Below are 15,911 nucleotides of genomic sequence, written 5' to 3' on the forward strand. Positions count from 1 at the left end.
ATACCATTTTCCATAGTGGCCACACCATTTTACATTCCCACCCAACATGTGCAAGGGTTTCATTTTCTCCACAGCCTTGCCTACAATTGTCTTTTGTTGTTTTGATAATTCTGGCTTTCTGCATTCTAAGCCCATTGTAGGATTGTACTTTTGGCCCCCTTGTGGTTGGATGGAGCCATGTCACTGTTGTAGCCAGCGAGTTATGAAGTGGTTACATTTTACTTCCGAGAGGCCAGGACGTATACTGGCCAGTTGAAGACTCTTTAGAGCTCTCTTTTCCTCTGCCATGGTGATCAGCACCAAATGAGTGGCTACTCAGTCAGCCTGGGTTCCACACTCAGATATGGGACAGTGTCTCCAGCCAGCTTTCAGTGGATATGCAGCATGTATAGGGAATGGACAAACAGACATTTGTTCTTAGAAGCTACCAAGATTCTTCTTTTTTTGGTTACTGTGGCATACCCTAGTTTATCCTAACAGAGCTGGCTGTTAAGAGGTCAGGATCCTTACTGCTTTGAATTCCTGGTGCTCAGGAGCTCAGGAGAGTGCTCTGTATGTAATAGGTTCTTTTTTTTTGAGACGGAGTCTCGCTCTGCCGCCCAGGCTGGAGTGCAGTGGCCGGATCTCAGCTCACTGCAAGCTCTGCCTCCTGGGTTCCCGCCATTCTCCTGCCTCAGCCTCCCGAGTAGCTGGGACTACAGGCGCCCGCCACCTCGCCCGGCTAGTTTTTTTTTTTGTATTTTTTAGTAGAGACGGGGTTTCACCGTGTTAGCCAGGATGGTCTCGATCTCCTGACCTCGTGATCCGCCCGTCTCGGCCTCCCAAAGTGCTGGGATTATAGGCTTGAGCCACCGCTCCCGGCCTGTAATAGGTTCTTAATCAAGATTTGATTTATTTAGAAACCATTTCTTGTGTATGCTTTTGAGGGATATGAAGCTCATTTAAAAATACTTGTTTTCCATTTTCCTCAATAAGTGGTAAGCATGTTAGGGACAGAAACCCTCTTGAACATTTCTGGCCTCACCTCCCAGCACCTTAGTCCTTAGTCCACAGGAAACTTAAAATGACCTGGGTAGCTTTGGATGTGGAGTAGTTGAAGGCCCTTGAGGAGAGATGAGAAGATGATCTGACATGAAGACAGCAGTGGTTGGTTACTGGACAAGAAGACAAATGAACGATTGAGGGAAACAGCAGCTTCTGGAAAGATTTGGCAACAGTAAAGATAAGAGGCCAGTGAAGAGATCCTTGGAGGAACAAGGAGAGCTGGGAAAAGGAATAAGCTTGGAAACATCTGATAAAAAGCCAGGCGTTTCCTCTGTTATCTTTCACCAGTGCCTGAACAGAGTTACATCGTATACACTCTGGACACAAAGGAGAGCTGTCCTTGAGCCTCGACTCTGGGTGAGCCCTCTGGGTCTTAGACTTGAGATGCAAAGTTTTGAAATTCTCAAACTTGAAAATCACGGTGAGCAGAGAGATCTCTGGTGCTCTGCCAATCCTAATGTCCCTTTTATTGAACATTGACTACGTTGACAATGAAAAGCCAGTAAAGCTTCAAGGAGGAAAGAGGTCAATAGCCAAATGTTTCAAGAAGTCAAGGAAGGTGAGAATTCATAGTAAATAACAATAACCACCAGTTATCAGAGGCTTTCGTCTATGCCAGGCACTGTTCTGTGAGCTTTACAAGTATCACCTAATTTAATCTTCACAGCAAACCTCTGCTGTCAGTAGTGTCATCTCTATACTAGAGATAATTAAACTGAAGTTCAGAGTCATTAACTAACTTGTTCAAAGTCACATGGCTAATATGTGGCAAAGTGAGGATTTGAACCCAGATTTGTCTGGCTCCAAAGCTTGTGTTCTTTCCACTTCCCCATATTACTCCTAGTGATAGATTGTCAAACATCATTTCGAATAAATCAAAGAAAAAAGCCCAACGTACCCATTGCTAGTTACACATAGCACCAGGAGCCAGAGAGTTGGAATATAATAGAACCCCAGAAAATCTCCAAGCCTTATTTGGGCCTGAAGTTTCATCTTCTTTGCCCACTACCCTCCAACCCTTCCTACCCCTAAAGATTACAAAGAAGTGATACGTAGATATATTTCCTTTCCCTGCTGTAGTGCTGGGAGCAAGGAACTAACCAGAAGTGGATGGAAGAAATCTGATAAGGGAGTAGAAGGATGCTGGGCAAACTCTTCAGTTAGGGTCACTTATGTCTTATGGGTCAAAGCAAGAGTCAATGGCCAGGGAGGGAACAGGTTCAGAGTTCTGAATTTCAGATACCACCCTATCTTCTACTAAGCCAGAGATGGCAGTGGTACCCACTTGAGGCTCAAGAAGAGGGGAATGATGTTGAATTAAGGACCACAGCACTGCAGAAACCTAATTAAAGGGGTTGAGTACATGAATTGGACTCAGGTTCAGGTTACTGCATACACCTTTAGTATGTGGACTGCAGGCTCCCGGACACTTCACAGCAGAATCCACTCATCAATACCAGCCTTTCTCTGCTGAGTGCCTTCTACCTTTCTTCATCCTCAGATAACTTTCCTAATGGACCATTTGCAGATTCATTTGTAGTTCTGTAATCTTTGGAAAACACATATTCTCTCCTCAGATCTTTATCGCTTTCTTATTTTTTTGCTCTGCGTTCATATATATATTTTTTCCTTTTCTTTTTTTACTGAAAGGCATTCACCCCATCTATTGAGAGCATATGATATGACTTCATGTGTGGCAACAAAGAAAAGCTGAAATTGCGGATATCAGTAAGGGAGGTTGTTCCACAGTTTTCTATCCTTTTAAAATGGTTTATCTCTATTAGATAATGAATAAGATTATGTTTAGCCAATCAGATTATTTCCTTGGAGAGCTTGGAATGGTAGTCTTGGCAACATGGTTTGATATGAGTAGAAGTGAAGATGTGGAATCTTAAGCAGTATCTAAGAATGGTGGACACTCCAGAACTGTAGATGTGTAGAGTTCAACTGTGGGGGGAGTTCTCTTTAGCTTGCAAAGCAATCAAAGCGTTTTGTCTCATAGTCTTTTGTGACAGATAGGAAAAGGGTCTTTTATGAGAATCTTCTCTACTGCTAAAAACTACTATTAATTCTGATAAATCATGCACATAATGGATTCAGGTCATCCTTTTATTAGGCAGCCTTATTCTGCTTATCAGTGTTCGCAAGAACAAATTTGAGGGCTATGATGGAGTTCTTTAAAGAAAGGGAAGTAGATCTCAAAACCATTCAGTGTCGGTGAAACTCTGTGCCACTGGGGGTTCCTTAGATATATAAAGAAAGTACCTTCTAGACTAAGACTTCTGTAAAGATGGTGCTCCCATGAGTTGCTCTCTTCTCTCTCTCTCGTTTTTCAAGGCTCTCAGCCCAGTATCCTACCCTTCAAACCAGAAACAATCCCCTTTCTCAAGAGTGGAGGAAGTTGTGTTGTTTGCTTGAATGGCGTCTCAGGTTTCCTCTCTGCAGCCCCTTCTGCTAGGAGAGGAAATGGGTTCCAGTCCAGGGGGCTGACTCCTTAGTAATGATATTTATAAGTAAGCCGCTTGTCAATATAGCACTTTATTTTAGTCCTCTGTTACAGAAGGCTAGGTCTTTATGGCAGATTAATCATAGTCGGCCTTATACAAAGCCTCTTTTTTTTTTTTTTTTTTTTTTGAGGAAAGTCTGGCTCTGTAGCCCAGGCTGGAGTGCAGTGGTGGTCGGATCTCAGCTCACTGCAAGCTCCGCCTCCCGGGTTTATGCCATTCTCCTGCCTCAGCCTCTCAAGTAGCTGGGACTACAGGTGCCCGCCACCTCACCCGGCTAGTTTTTGTATTTTTAGTAGAGACGGGGTTTCACTGTGTTAGCCAGGATGGTCTCGATCTCCTGACCTCGTGATCCGCCCGTCTCGGCCTCCCAAAGTGCTAGGATTACAGGCTTGAGCCACCGCGCCCGGCCTACAAAGCCCTTCTCTTATTTTATTTTACTGATTTATTAACTTTTATCCCCATAATCCACTCCTATCCATCTCTCACATAGGCAACTCCTACGATGTTTAATTTAACCCATATTATGTATCTTGTCACCCAGGTAGTGAGCATAGTATATAATAAGTAGTTTTTCGGCCCTTGCCTCCCTTCCTCTCTCCTGACTCTAGTAGTCCCCAGTGTCTATTGTTCCCACCTTTATGTTCACATGTACCTAAGGTTTTTTTCCCATTTGTAAGTGAGAACATGTGGTATTTGGTTTTCTGTTTCTGCATCAGTTGTCTTAGGATGATGACCTCCAGCTGCATCCATGTTGCTGCAAAGGACGTGATTTCATTCTTTTTGATGGCTGCATAGTATTCCATGGTATATGTGTACCACATTAAATGTGTATATATTTTAAGTGGTTTTATGTTATTTATCTGATTCTGTTGCTTATTCTAAAAACTAGCACAGGTTTTTTTTTTCAAAGTCAACTTTTTTGAGATATAATTTATATAAAATATAATGTGTCAATTTTGATGAGTTTTGACATCTGCGTATAGAACATTTTCATCACCCTGAAAGTTCCCTCATGCCCCATCTCAGTCAATGCCCACTTCCTCCCACCAGCCCCAGGCAACTACTGATCTGTGTTTTTGTCACTGTAGATTACGTTTGTGTTTTCTAGAGTTTCATGTGAATAAGCTTGTTCGGTATGTTCTTTTTTGGTCTGGCTTTTTTTCACTCAGGCTAGTGCTTTTTAAAAAATGTTTATTATTATTTTTATTGTTATTTTTTGAGACAGAGTTTCACTGTTGTTGTCCAAGCTGGAGTGCAGTGGCACGATCTTGGCTCAGGCTCACTGCAACCTCCGCCTCCTGGGTTCAAGCAATTCTCCTGCCTCAGCATACCGAGTAGCTGGGATTACAGGTGCCCGCCACCACGCCAAGCCAATTTTTGTATTTTTAGTAGAGACAGGTTTTCACCATGTTGACCAGGCTGGTCTCGAACTCCTGACCTCAGGTGATCCACCCAGCTCGGCCTCTCAAAGTGCTGGGATTACAGGCGTGTGCCACCGCACCCAGCCTGCTCTTTAGGTTCATGCGTGTGTTGCATAGCAGTGGTTAATTCTTTGTTGCTGAATAGTATTCTATTACATGAAGATACCAGAATTTGTCTGTTTACTAATTAATGGACTTTTGGGTTGTTTTCACTGATGGTGAATAAAGTTGCTATGACAATTCAAGTTTTGGCATGGACTTTTATCGTTGATAAATATGTAGGAGTGGAGTTGCTTGGTTGTGTGATAAGTGTATGTTTAACTTTAAAAAAAACCGTTAAACTATTTTTCCAAAGTGGAGATACCAACAAAATCAGCAATAATTTTGTTTAATTTTTTTTTTTAACAATTTTTTTTTTTAAATAAAGGAGGGGCCTTGCTATGTCATCCAGGCTGGTCTCAAACTCCTGGCCTCAAGTGATCTGTTTGCCTTGGTACATTTTTTTTTTTTTTTTTTTTGAGACAGAGTTTCACTGTTGTTGTCCAGGCTGGAGTGCAGTGGCACGATCTCAGCTCACTGCAACCTCCGCCTCCCAAGTTCAAGCGATTCTCCTGCCTCAGTCTCCCAAGTTGCTGAGATTACAGTCGCTCACCACCACACCTGGCTAATTAGTAGAGATGAGGTTTTACCATGTTGGCCAGGCTGGTCTCAAATTCCTGACCTCAGGTAATTCACCTGTCTCAGCCTCCCAAAGTGCTAGAATTACAGGCATGAACCACCATGCCCAGCCAGTACATTTTTATATAGTTGAAAACAATCAAATTTCATTTAGAGATGTGAAAATTATACAGAATTTAAACTTGAGTGTCTATAAATAAGTTTATTTGGAATACAGCCACACTCATTTGCTTATGTATTGTCTGTGGGTACTTTTGTCCTATAACTGTAGGGTTGAGTAGTTGTGATAGCTGCGGCCTGCAAATCCTAAAGTATTTACCATCTGGGCTTTACAGAAAAAGTCTGGTGACCTCTGGTCCAGAGTATTAATTTTTCTTCAGACAACAAGAAAATTTATCTTGTCTTTTTTTTTTGTTTTTGGAGACAGAGTCTCTGTCGCCCTGGCTGGAGTGTGGTGGTGCAATTTTAGCTCATTGTAGCTTCGACCTCTTGGGCTCAAATGATTTTCTTGCCTCAGCCTCCCTAGTAGGTAGGACTACAGCTTTGCCCCACCATGCCCGGCTATTCAAAACTTTTTTTTTTTTGTAGAGATGGCATCTCATTATGTTGCTGAGGCTGGTTTCAGACTCTAGGCTTCAAGCAATCCTCCTACCTTAGCCTCCCGAATTGTGGAGATTACAGGCAGGAGCCTCTGCTCCTGGCTTGTTGTTTTCTTCCATATTAGAAAGAAGATATTCCTCTTGTTGGTATGTCTTTGCTTCTGTCCATTTTGAAATGATGGACCTAGGCCAGATGTGGTGGCTCATGCCTGTAATCCCAGCACTTTGGGAGGCTGAGGTGGGTGGATCACCTGAGGTCAGGAGTTCGAGACCAGCCATGGCCAACATGGTGAAACCTCGTCTCTACTAAAAATACAAAAATTAACTGGGCTAGCTACTCGGGGGGCTGAGGCAGGAGGATTGCTTGAACCCGGGGGGCAGAGGTTGCAATGAGCTGGGATGGTGCCACAGCACTCCAGCCTGGGCAACACAGCAAGACTCTGTCTTAAAAAAAAAAAAAAAAGAAGAAAGATAGACCTTATCATTATTGTCCTAAAAAGCACTTGACTCTTTCCTGATCTATCTGCTGGCCTTATGTATAAGTTAGCCATTACTATGTAACATTCCACTCCCAACCTCAGTGGCTTAAAACAGCCCTCCTTTATATTTGGCTAGATTGCCTTGCTGAGGCTGGAGTGACTGGGGCAGCTATATTTCTCACTGTAGATCTGTGAGTCACCCGGAGTAGCTCTGCCCCACATTATCTCTCATCCTCCTTGGACCACTGGACCATGTTCTTCTCATAGTGATGGCAGAGGCACAGAAGGGCAAATGAAAACATTCATCATCTCTTAAAACATAGGCTCACAACTGGCACACTGTCACTTCTGCCCACATATCACTAGCCAAAGAAAAGCACATGCCAAGGCCAAAGTGAAGGGACAATGAAATAGAGTTCTTTTAGGATGAGACCTTGACAGATGTGTGAATTCAAGCAGGGGTGAAGAAGGGCCAAGATTGCAACTCACTATTTCTTTCTTTCTTTTTTGAGACAGAGTCTCGCTCTGTCACCCAGGTGGGAGTGCAGTGGCACAATCTCGGTTCACTGCAACCTCTGCCTCCCGGATTCAAGCTATTCTCCTGCCTCAGTCTCCCGAATAGCTGGGACTACAGTGGCCTGCCACCACGCCTGGCTAATTTTTTGTATTTTTTTGTAGAGAGCCAGGATGGTCTCGATCTTCTGACGTTGTGATCCACCCGCCTCGGCCTCCCAAAATGCTGGGGCAATCTACCATTTCTTTTAAGAAAGACCAAGCTGGGCATGATGGTTCATGCCTTTAATCCTAGCACTTTGTGAGGCCGGGGCAGGAGAATTGCTTGAGACCAGGAGTTTGAGTTTCCAGTGAGCTATGATTGTGCCACTGCACTCCAGCCTGGGTGACAGAACAAGACTCTGTCTCAAAAAAAAAAAAAAAAAAAATAATAATAATAAAAAAGAAAGACCACAACAATAATAAATGGTTTTTCTTTTGCTACCTATGAGGGTGTTACTTGTTCCTATTAAACATGTACTGTTAAAAGTAAGGGCTATGGCTTTCCTGCTCATTCCACTCCATGAATTCTGACATTCTGGTTTCCAGTGGTGATGGCCATGCAGCTATTAAGGTATTTTCCCTTGCTCTGCCCTTCATTTGATATTATAAGGAATCAACATATGGGACATTCTAAGATGCCCTTGTTGCTGGGAAGAAGCCAAGGCGCACAGAAGTATCACTCCTTTTTTGTCTTATCTCTTTTTTTCTCATTAATGAAAAACAAATTGTGATGAAACTATTTTCCCACTTCTTGGTTCTCCAGCTGTACTATAAAATTCTTCAAAGGCAAGGCTGTATCTTCTCTTTGTTAACCTCCCTTCCCCTCTCCCAGCCTCCTCAGTGTGGTTGATATTTTCCTTGCCTACCTGTCTGATCTCAATGACTGTTCCCGTTCTGCTTCGCTGATCTTGGCTCTGCCATGCTCCTTAGGGCAATAAATACCAGTCTGGACTGTCCAGAATGGAGTCCTCTGTCTGTTTTACCAGTTGAGAAGCCTCCTATCCCTCCCTGATCACTCGTCATTCATGAAGCTCCTTCTTCTGCTTTTGACTGTTACCCTGCTCCTGGCCCAGGTCACCCCAGGTAAACAGGATCTCCAGAAGGGGATGGGAGTCAGGGAACCCAATGCATGTTCAGAGAACTCTGGGGGCTCTGACAGGTTGGGCTGGGAGAAAGGCCTGGTAGAGCTCACTGAGGCCTTTAGGTAGTCCCTCTAGTCATGGGGAAGTTTGAGTTCTCTGGTACTAAATGATCTTCCCAGTGCCCAGTACTTGACCACTCCAACCTTATCTCTGATTAGCTCTGGAAAATCTGAACATGATGACCTGAGGAGGGGATAGAGTATAAAGAGAGAGACTTGGGTATGGAGTATAGAGAAAATGGGGACTTTTTCAAAAACATTTCTTGAAAGGATTTGAATTTTGATCTATTGTTGCCTCTAGGAAAATGGTTCTCAAATTTCTGATTGTTTGAAGATTCTGATTCCACTTTTTTATGCAACCTCAAATTATCTGGGTTACCCTAGGTTTTAGGTTCCCCAGAGTAGCTGTTCCTAATTCCCTTAACTGGTTGGGGCCAGAGAAAAGTCCCAGGGTGTTGTGAAGAAGGCAGTATGATGTTCTTGGGAGTTTTACAGGTGCCCTAGGAGCCTTATAGATGTTCAAATGAGTTTATTTAATATTCCTGTCACCTTTCATTGATATGGTCAGAGGGGGTACCGAAGAACAATGAGAAAAGTGGCTAATTGCTACTGGGCACCTGGGTACATTATAATATGGGGGAGATAAAACCCTTGGGAGAGGGGTCCTCTTCCCCCTCCCAAGGAGCTGGCCAAGGAGGGGAAGCTACCCAGTAGGTCCCATGCCACTGAGTTGGGGAGATTCTGGGGGTTCTAACAGGGGGCACGAGTGAAGGAAGAAAGTGTAGTGGTCTATAATCTCCCTTAAACTTAGAGGATCCTGTGTAAGAGCTTCTTCCCTCACAGACCTGCTCATTTCCCTCCTACTCCTCTACTGGGCTTCAGCCCCTCCCTTTCCCACCCTTCTGCTTTCTTTCAAAACTGACCCTGTTCTCTTCTTCCCTTTTGTTTTCAGTCACAAAATGTTGGGGTAAGTCAGGCAGGTGCAGAACAACATGTAAAAAAAGTGAAGTATACTATATATTATGCAAAACTGAGGCCAAGTGCTGTGTGGATCCCAAGTATGTACCTGTAAAATCAAAATTAACAGACACAAATACAAGCCTGGAATCAACTTCTGCAGTCTGACACCTCTCTTCCAACCTTGAGTCTCAACATCATCGGATCCTGCATCATGGGATCCTAGGAAGAACGGACTGGACCAGTAGGTGGTAATAATCTAAACCTTGCAAATAGCTCCTAGTCTGCTGACCCACAGCTGGTCCCAGAGGATATGAATTAAAGAATATTCATTATATCTTCTTGATTCCTGTTTTCTTCTAGACCAGCACTGCCAATAGAACATTCTGCCATGATGGAAGTATTTCCTATCTGTATTGTTCAGTATGGTAGCTACTAGCCAGATGTGGCTACTGAGCACTTGAAATGTGCCCAGTGTGAATGCGGACCTGAAGTTTTAATTTGATTCACTCTAGCTTTAAATTTATGTAGCTAAATGTCGCTAGTGGTGATTGTATTGTACAGCAATGGCTTTAGAGTCTAGGCTGAGGCAGGCTGTGGGTCCCAATCTATGAGTATTTCAGGGGAGTCCAGGAGGCAAGCAAGAGTCTATGATGAACACAAGAACCCATTCTTGGCCCATAGATTCTCTCACTCCCACACCAAAGGCTATAACTTTCCCTTGATCACACCTACAGTTCTGCCCCTCAGGGGCTCTAGGGCAATGCCTCTTGTGAGTCTTTCTCATGGTGGAGAGTGCTGGTATCAGGCCATCTGTGGATCCTTGCTCCATCTCTTTGCATTCCCTCTAGTTGCGGCCATGGCACATTAAACTGGCTAATCATTTTCCAGGACTGATCCTGAACTGAGACAACAGGAATTTTACAACATTCAGCCCCATGATCCCAAGTATCCCCAACTCTTGCTACTTATCTGACTAATCTAAAAGAACTTGATTCTTTATCCTGAGTTGAAAAGTTCTACTTGGAGTCACCCGCCTCCTCTTCAGCCCTTTCATATTGGAGCCCTGACCTGGCTTCAGCCTCATGTCCCCAGTTCATCTTCCTGATGACAAACTTCAGCCTCAGTGTCAGTGTCTAAGTGTCACCAAAGCTGTCTAGGGAAGAGCGTTTGATGCAGGATCAGAAGATCTGGAGTCAAATCCTTGTTTAATCACAGGTCAGCTGCATGACCCTAGGCAAGCCATTTAACCCTCTGTGCTCTATTTTTTCGTCTCTAAAATGGGGAACTTTCCTACTCAAGGCATAGGGATGTCATGAGAATTAAAGGAGATAGCAGACAGGAAAGTGCCCAGCACAGAATCTAGCGCACATTCAGTTCTTGATAAGTGTAAGTAGAATCTAGGTTGATCTCATTTTGTAATTTTCTACTTCTGGCTCTGCATAGCAATTCTTTGCCTGGAAAAAGTTAAATCCTCCTTCACTACGTTGCCACCAACTCCTACTTCTCAGAGTTAATAACTCTTAAAGTTGAAGTAAAACCCTGCCATTTTTTCACTAATCATCTTACCCTCCTGACTCAATTTCTGTCCAGCCTAGCCCTGTAATATTTCTCTTGCAGACTCAGCTCCCTTGCTGTACTCTGCACGGTATCAATGCCAAACTCCCAACCATGGTAGAATATAACCATCTACTTGCCTCCTCTATAGGTAAACTTTATTTTTCGAGACAAGATCTTACTCTGTTACCCAGACTGGAGTGCAGTGGTATGATCATAGCTCATTACAGCCTTAACCTCCTGGACTCAAGGGATTCTCCTGCCTCAGCTTCCCAAGTAGCTGGGACTACAGGTGTGTGCTACCACTCTTGACTGTTAATTTTTTTTTTTTTTTGTAGAGATGGGGTCCTTGCTATGTCACCGAGGCTGGTCTCGAACTCCTGGCCTTAAGTGATCGTCCTCCTGCCTTGGTCTCCTTAAAGGTTGGGATTACAGGTGTGAGCCACTGTGCCTGACCTATAGGTCAGCAGCGGATCATTCTTAGAAAAAATCATCCAACTAGTCTCACTGATTACACGGGAAGTTCAGGGCCTCCAACCTCAAAGGCCACTCAACATGGCCCAGCTAATCTCCTTCTTTTCCCTAAGAAGCTTGATTTCTCATTCTTTGAAATAACTAGTCCATGATTTTTCCTCTCTCCTCAATCTTCTACCATTCCCTGTCCCCACCAAAATATCACTCCTTGTCTCATATTTCAAGAAAATAGAAACCATGAGAAGCAACTCCTTTATCTTCTCTCTACTAAGTCTACACACTCTGGTATTGGGTCCTACAGCTCCTGTCTTCCTTTTGTTTACAGTGGAAGAATGATATCTACTCCTGAGGAACCGGCCCCTTTACTTGTCTACATTTGTCTCCTCTCCCCTACTCAAGAATTTCACATTCATTTATTCTCCTTATTCTCCCCTTCTCTTCCAGATCATTTCTATCATACAAAGATGCTCGAGTATCTCCCAGATTAAAAAAAAAAAAAATCCCTGAGTCCCACATTCCTCTCTGGACAATGCCTCATTTATTTGCAGTGCTTAAAAAAAATACTTCTCAGAATGTCGCCTGCCTTCACTTTATCAATTTTTTCTCATTCACCTTTCAACTCAGTTCAATTTGGTTTTGACTGTGCCACTGAACCTTTTCTAGTAAAGATTACCAACTATCTCCAGTGTTGCCAAACCCAACAGAGGCACCCCTGTTTTCCTCTTGTCGACCCCTGAAGAGGTGTTTGACATAGAGGCCATGACATCCTCATTGAAATGCTTTCTTTTCTTGCCTTCTAAGACGGCAGACTCTCCTGGTTTTCCTCTGATCACCTGGGCCATTCATTTTCAGTCTTCTGTCCTGGCTCCTCCTTCCCTTTCCAAAGGCCAGGACTTGTTTCTAGGTTCCTTTTGTCTTTTCTCTCTGCTCTTTTTCACTAGGTATTTTGAATGTCCTCTATATGCTGATCACTTTCAAATTCATAGCTCCTACCCTAAACTTTCTCTAACGTCTAAACTGGTATATCTTCCCCCTTAAATGACATCTCCATCTGGTTACCTAATATATCAGAATGGAACTCCCAGTGGGGACCTCACCTCACCAGGCCTTGTTAGTACCCTGCTATTTCCCTTTTTAGTAAATGGTAGCAACGTGTGCCCAGATGCACCAAACCTACAAGTCATGTGTGATTCCTCACTTCACCTCCCTACGTTCAATTTCTCAGCAAGTCCTGTGGCTCTGCCTTCAAAATGCATATCAAAATTATCCATTTCTTTCCATCTAGTTCAGGCCACTGCCATTTTCACCTGATCTTTTACAATAGTCTCCTGTTTTCTCTAATTAATTTTCCACATAGCAGCCAAATGGTAAATTATTTTCATTTTTTTCAGATCTAGTCCTAAATCCAGAAAGGTAAATGATATCCAGTCACTACTCTGTTTTGCACTAAACCATGGCTTTCCATTTCATTAAGAATAAAATCCAGACTCCTTGCCATGGACTGGGAGGCCCTGCCCTACCAGGCCTTGTTCACTTCTCTGGCCTCCTCCTTATACTTAGGTCACCCAGGTTTCCATTCTGTTCCTTGATGTCAACAAGCTCTTTTTTTTGTCTCAGGGCCTTGCTACATGGTGTTCTCTCTTCCCAAGAAGACTCTGATGTTTATGTGGCTGTTTTTGTCGTATCCTCCAGGCCTTAATTTAACTGTCATTCTAGATTATTGTATCTAATGAAGTCCTTTATGTCACTATGCAAATGTATGTCCTAGCACTTCTCAAAAATCAGTAATTATTTTGTTCATGTACTTGTTTCCTGTCTCTCTTCCGGGAGAGTTTGGGTTTTATGATTGCAGGGACCTTGTTGGTTTTGCTCACCATTCCATGGTGCCTGGCACACTGTCAGAACACAATCAGTATTTGCTACCTATATGAATAGTTACATTCCAAGGATGATCACTTTCCCACTCAAACACGTTTTCCTTTTCAAGTTCTTGTGTTTTACCGTTACCTGAAACCCAAGCCTTCTTTTTCCACCCACGTTTTACTCTCCATGATTTAGTAAAACTCCTCTTTCCTTGATGTGGATGGTCTGAGGAGGAGTGGTGCAGCGTGAGTTTAAGGGACCTTTCCTTGATGTGGATGGTCTGAGGAGGAGTGGTGCAGCGTGAGTTTAAGGGACCTTACGGAAGGGGGCAGTCTGAGATATCCAAGCACTTCTTTTTGAGGTTATATGAACATTAGATTGAAGAAGAAAGGACTTTCTTCAATCTGGACATTCAGGGGTTTGAGTACATTATAGAACATATCTATCAATGGGGAGTGGGTGGGAAGTGAGGGGTGGAAAATACTGTTTGTGCCCAAACTGGAGTTATCTAAATTCTGGTTACATTTACATGAAGCCTTTGTTCTGTATTTTGAGTACACAAAGATCTGTCTGTGTATGGACAGTCATTCAAGAATCTGAAGGCAGGCCGGCTGCGGTGGCTGACACCTGTAATTCCTGCACTTTGGGAGGCCGAGGCAGGTGGGTCACTTGAGGTAAGGAGTTCTCAGGTTCACCAGCCTGGCCAACATGGTGAAACCCCATCTCTAGTAAAAATACAAAAAATTAGCGGGACGTGGTGGCAGTCACTTTTAGTCCCAGCTACTCGGGAGGCTGAGGCAGGAGAATCATGTGAACCCCAGGGGGCGGAGGTTGCAGTGAGCTGAGGTCGCTCCACTGCACTCTAGCCTGGACAACAGAGCGAGACTCTGTCTCAAAAAGAAAGAAAGAAAGAAAAAAGAAAAGAAAAGAAAAGAATGAAAGAGAGAGAATCTGATGGCAGCTCTATGCTGTCTTGAGACTGACTTTGTATGTTCATTTCTTGACTTCTCTCATCAAGTCAGCCATCAAGTCCCCCTGATTCTTCCCCTGTGATGTTTTGATGCAAACCTTACTCTCTTCACTCTTTTTGGAACTGCTATCTCAGCTCAGTCCCTCATTAGCAGTCTCCCTCCTCTTTCCCATATTTGAGGCCTTCTACCCTGAGTTTTGCTGCTGTCCCTCTAGTCTCTCTGCCAGGTCAGATTGTCCCACGTTCTAGCACCCAATCTCACAAGAGTTCCTTACTGAATATAGCAACATTCCCTCAACATATTTTAAGATGAAACACCTTACATTTATTATTGGATGTAATGTAAGAGTTCATTAGAGAGGAATTTAAGCAAAAAGGATAATTTTTTGGAAGGATATCATGTAGCTCATAGCACTGACCAGAAGTCTATACAATCGGGCTTGAAAAGACCGAGACAGAGTGGGCAGCAGAAATAGCCTGCCAAGATCTTACCACGAGCATTGCTGCCAGAGCACTAGGCATCAATCAGTATCACACCTGGACTCTTGTCATTGCTGCTGCCACTCTGTATTTCTCCACCTTCCCTGTGGTTTGGATTTAGTCCTTTAAGATTCAAGTCCTTTGTTGGAGCGCCCATTTGGCTGAGCCTGGGTCATGCACCTGTCTGCTAACTTTCAAGGTGGCATAAGAGAATATTTGCCTTTAGGGCATTCTGTAGTTGAAGGTCAGCCTTCCTTTCCACCAAGACCACAAAAATAGAGACTAGCTTCCCTAATGGAAAGGAACTCAGATACTGAGTGTCCAAAGATGCAGTAAATGACAACTGTCAGAGAATGTTACCCCGAATATTACATCAGAATATTTCCCACCCCACCTTTGCTTTTCTGATAGCCAGGGCCAGGACTAGGGTGAGGAGAGGGAGGTGCCTAGGGTGTGATACATAAGGAGGCACTCACTCTCAGGGTCATGCAAATGCCTCCTTAAATGTCACCCTTTAGGTACCTGTTGCACTTCTCACTTCACCCTGGACCCAGCCCTGCCAACTGCATCCTGCACATCACCTTTGCAGCACCCACCACACCTGTACTTAATCTTTGCTTAGTGTTCATCTTCATGATAGACTGTAATCTCCATGAAGACGCAGACCATGAGTTGAGCAATTGATGGGCTAAATGAGATATATAACTAGCTTAAAATAGACAGCAGAAATGGCCTTACAAGAAAATTCTTTCTTTCAGGTTTATTCACATTAGAAGAGTGTTTGATATTCAATGAGCACAGAATGATACTAAATATATATTAAAAATATAAGATGAGACACTTAACAGAAATATGTGGTGGTCACGTCCATCACTGTGATGGTCACCAGCCAATGATTTCATTATCAATGAGTAGATTGAGAGTTGTGCCAGGCGTGGTAACTCATGTCCATAATCCCAGCATTTTGGGAATTATGATATACTGAAATACTGTCAGAATTACATGGTGAAATACTGTCTCTATTAAAACAATACAAACATTAGGCCAGGCGCAGTGGCTAACACCTGTAATCCCAGCACTTTGGGAGGCTGAGGCAGGCAGATCACAAGGTCAGGAGTTCGGGACCAGCCTGACCAACATGGTGAAACCCTGTCTCTACTAAAAATACAAAAATTAGCTGAGTATG

General features: G+C 43.5%; 1 protein-coding gene across 2 annotated transcripts; it reads left to right on the top strand.

Moving 5' to 3' along the window:
- Positions 1-1,376: 1,376 nt before the first annotated feature.
- DEFB121 (defensin, beta 121) lies at positions 1,377-9,593 on the top strand. 2 transcript variants are annotated; one of them, XM_011960217.1, is made up of 2 exons: positions 1,377-1,603; positions 9,377-9,593. In XM_011960217.1, exons 1-2 carry the CDS (start codon positions 1,582-1,584, stop codon positions 9,547-9,549), a joined length of 195 nt encoding a protein of 64 aa, XP_011815607.1. In that variant the 5' UTR covers positions 1,377-1,581; the 3' UTR covers positions 9,550-9,593. The 2 variants fall into 2 exon arrangements, with proteins under 2 accessions (XP_011815607.1, XP_011815599.1); XM_011960209.1 differs by lacking the exon at positions 1,377-1,603 and adding an exon at positions 8,195-8,366.
- The last annotated feature ends 6,318 nt before the right edge of the window (positions 9,594-15,911 follow it).

The sequence above is a fragment of the Colobus angolensis genome, unplaced genomic scaffold (genome assembly GCF_000951035.1).
Source record: "Colobus angolensis palliatus isolate OR3802 unplaced genomic scaffold, Cang.pa_1.0 Scaffold114, whole genome shotgun sequence".
In the NCBI taxonomy this organism is placed as follows: domain Eukaryota; kingdom Metazoa; phylum Chordata; class Mammalia; order Primates; family Cercopithecidae; genus Colobus; species Colobus angolensis.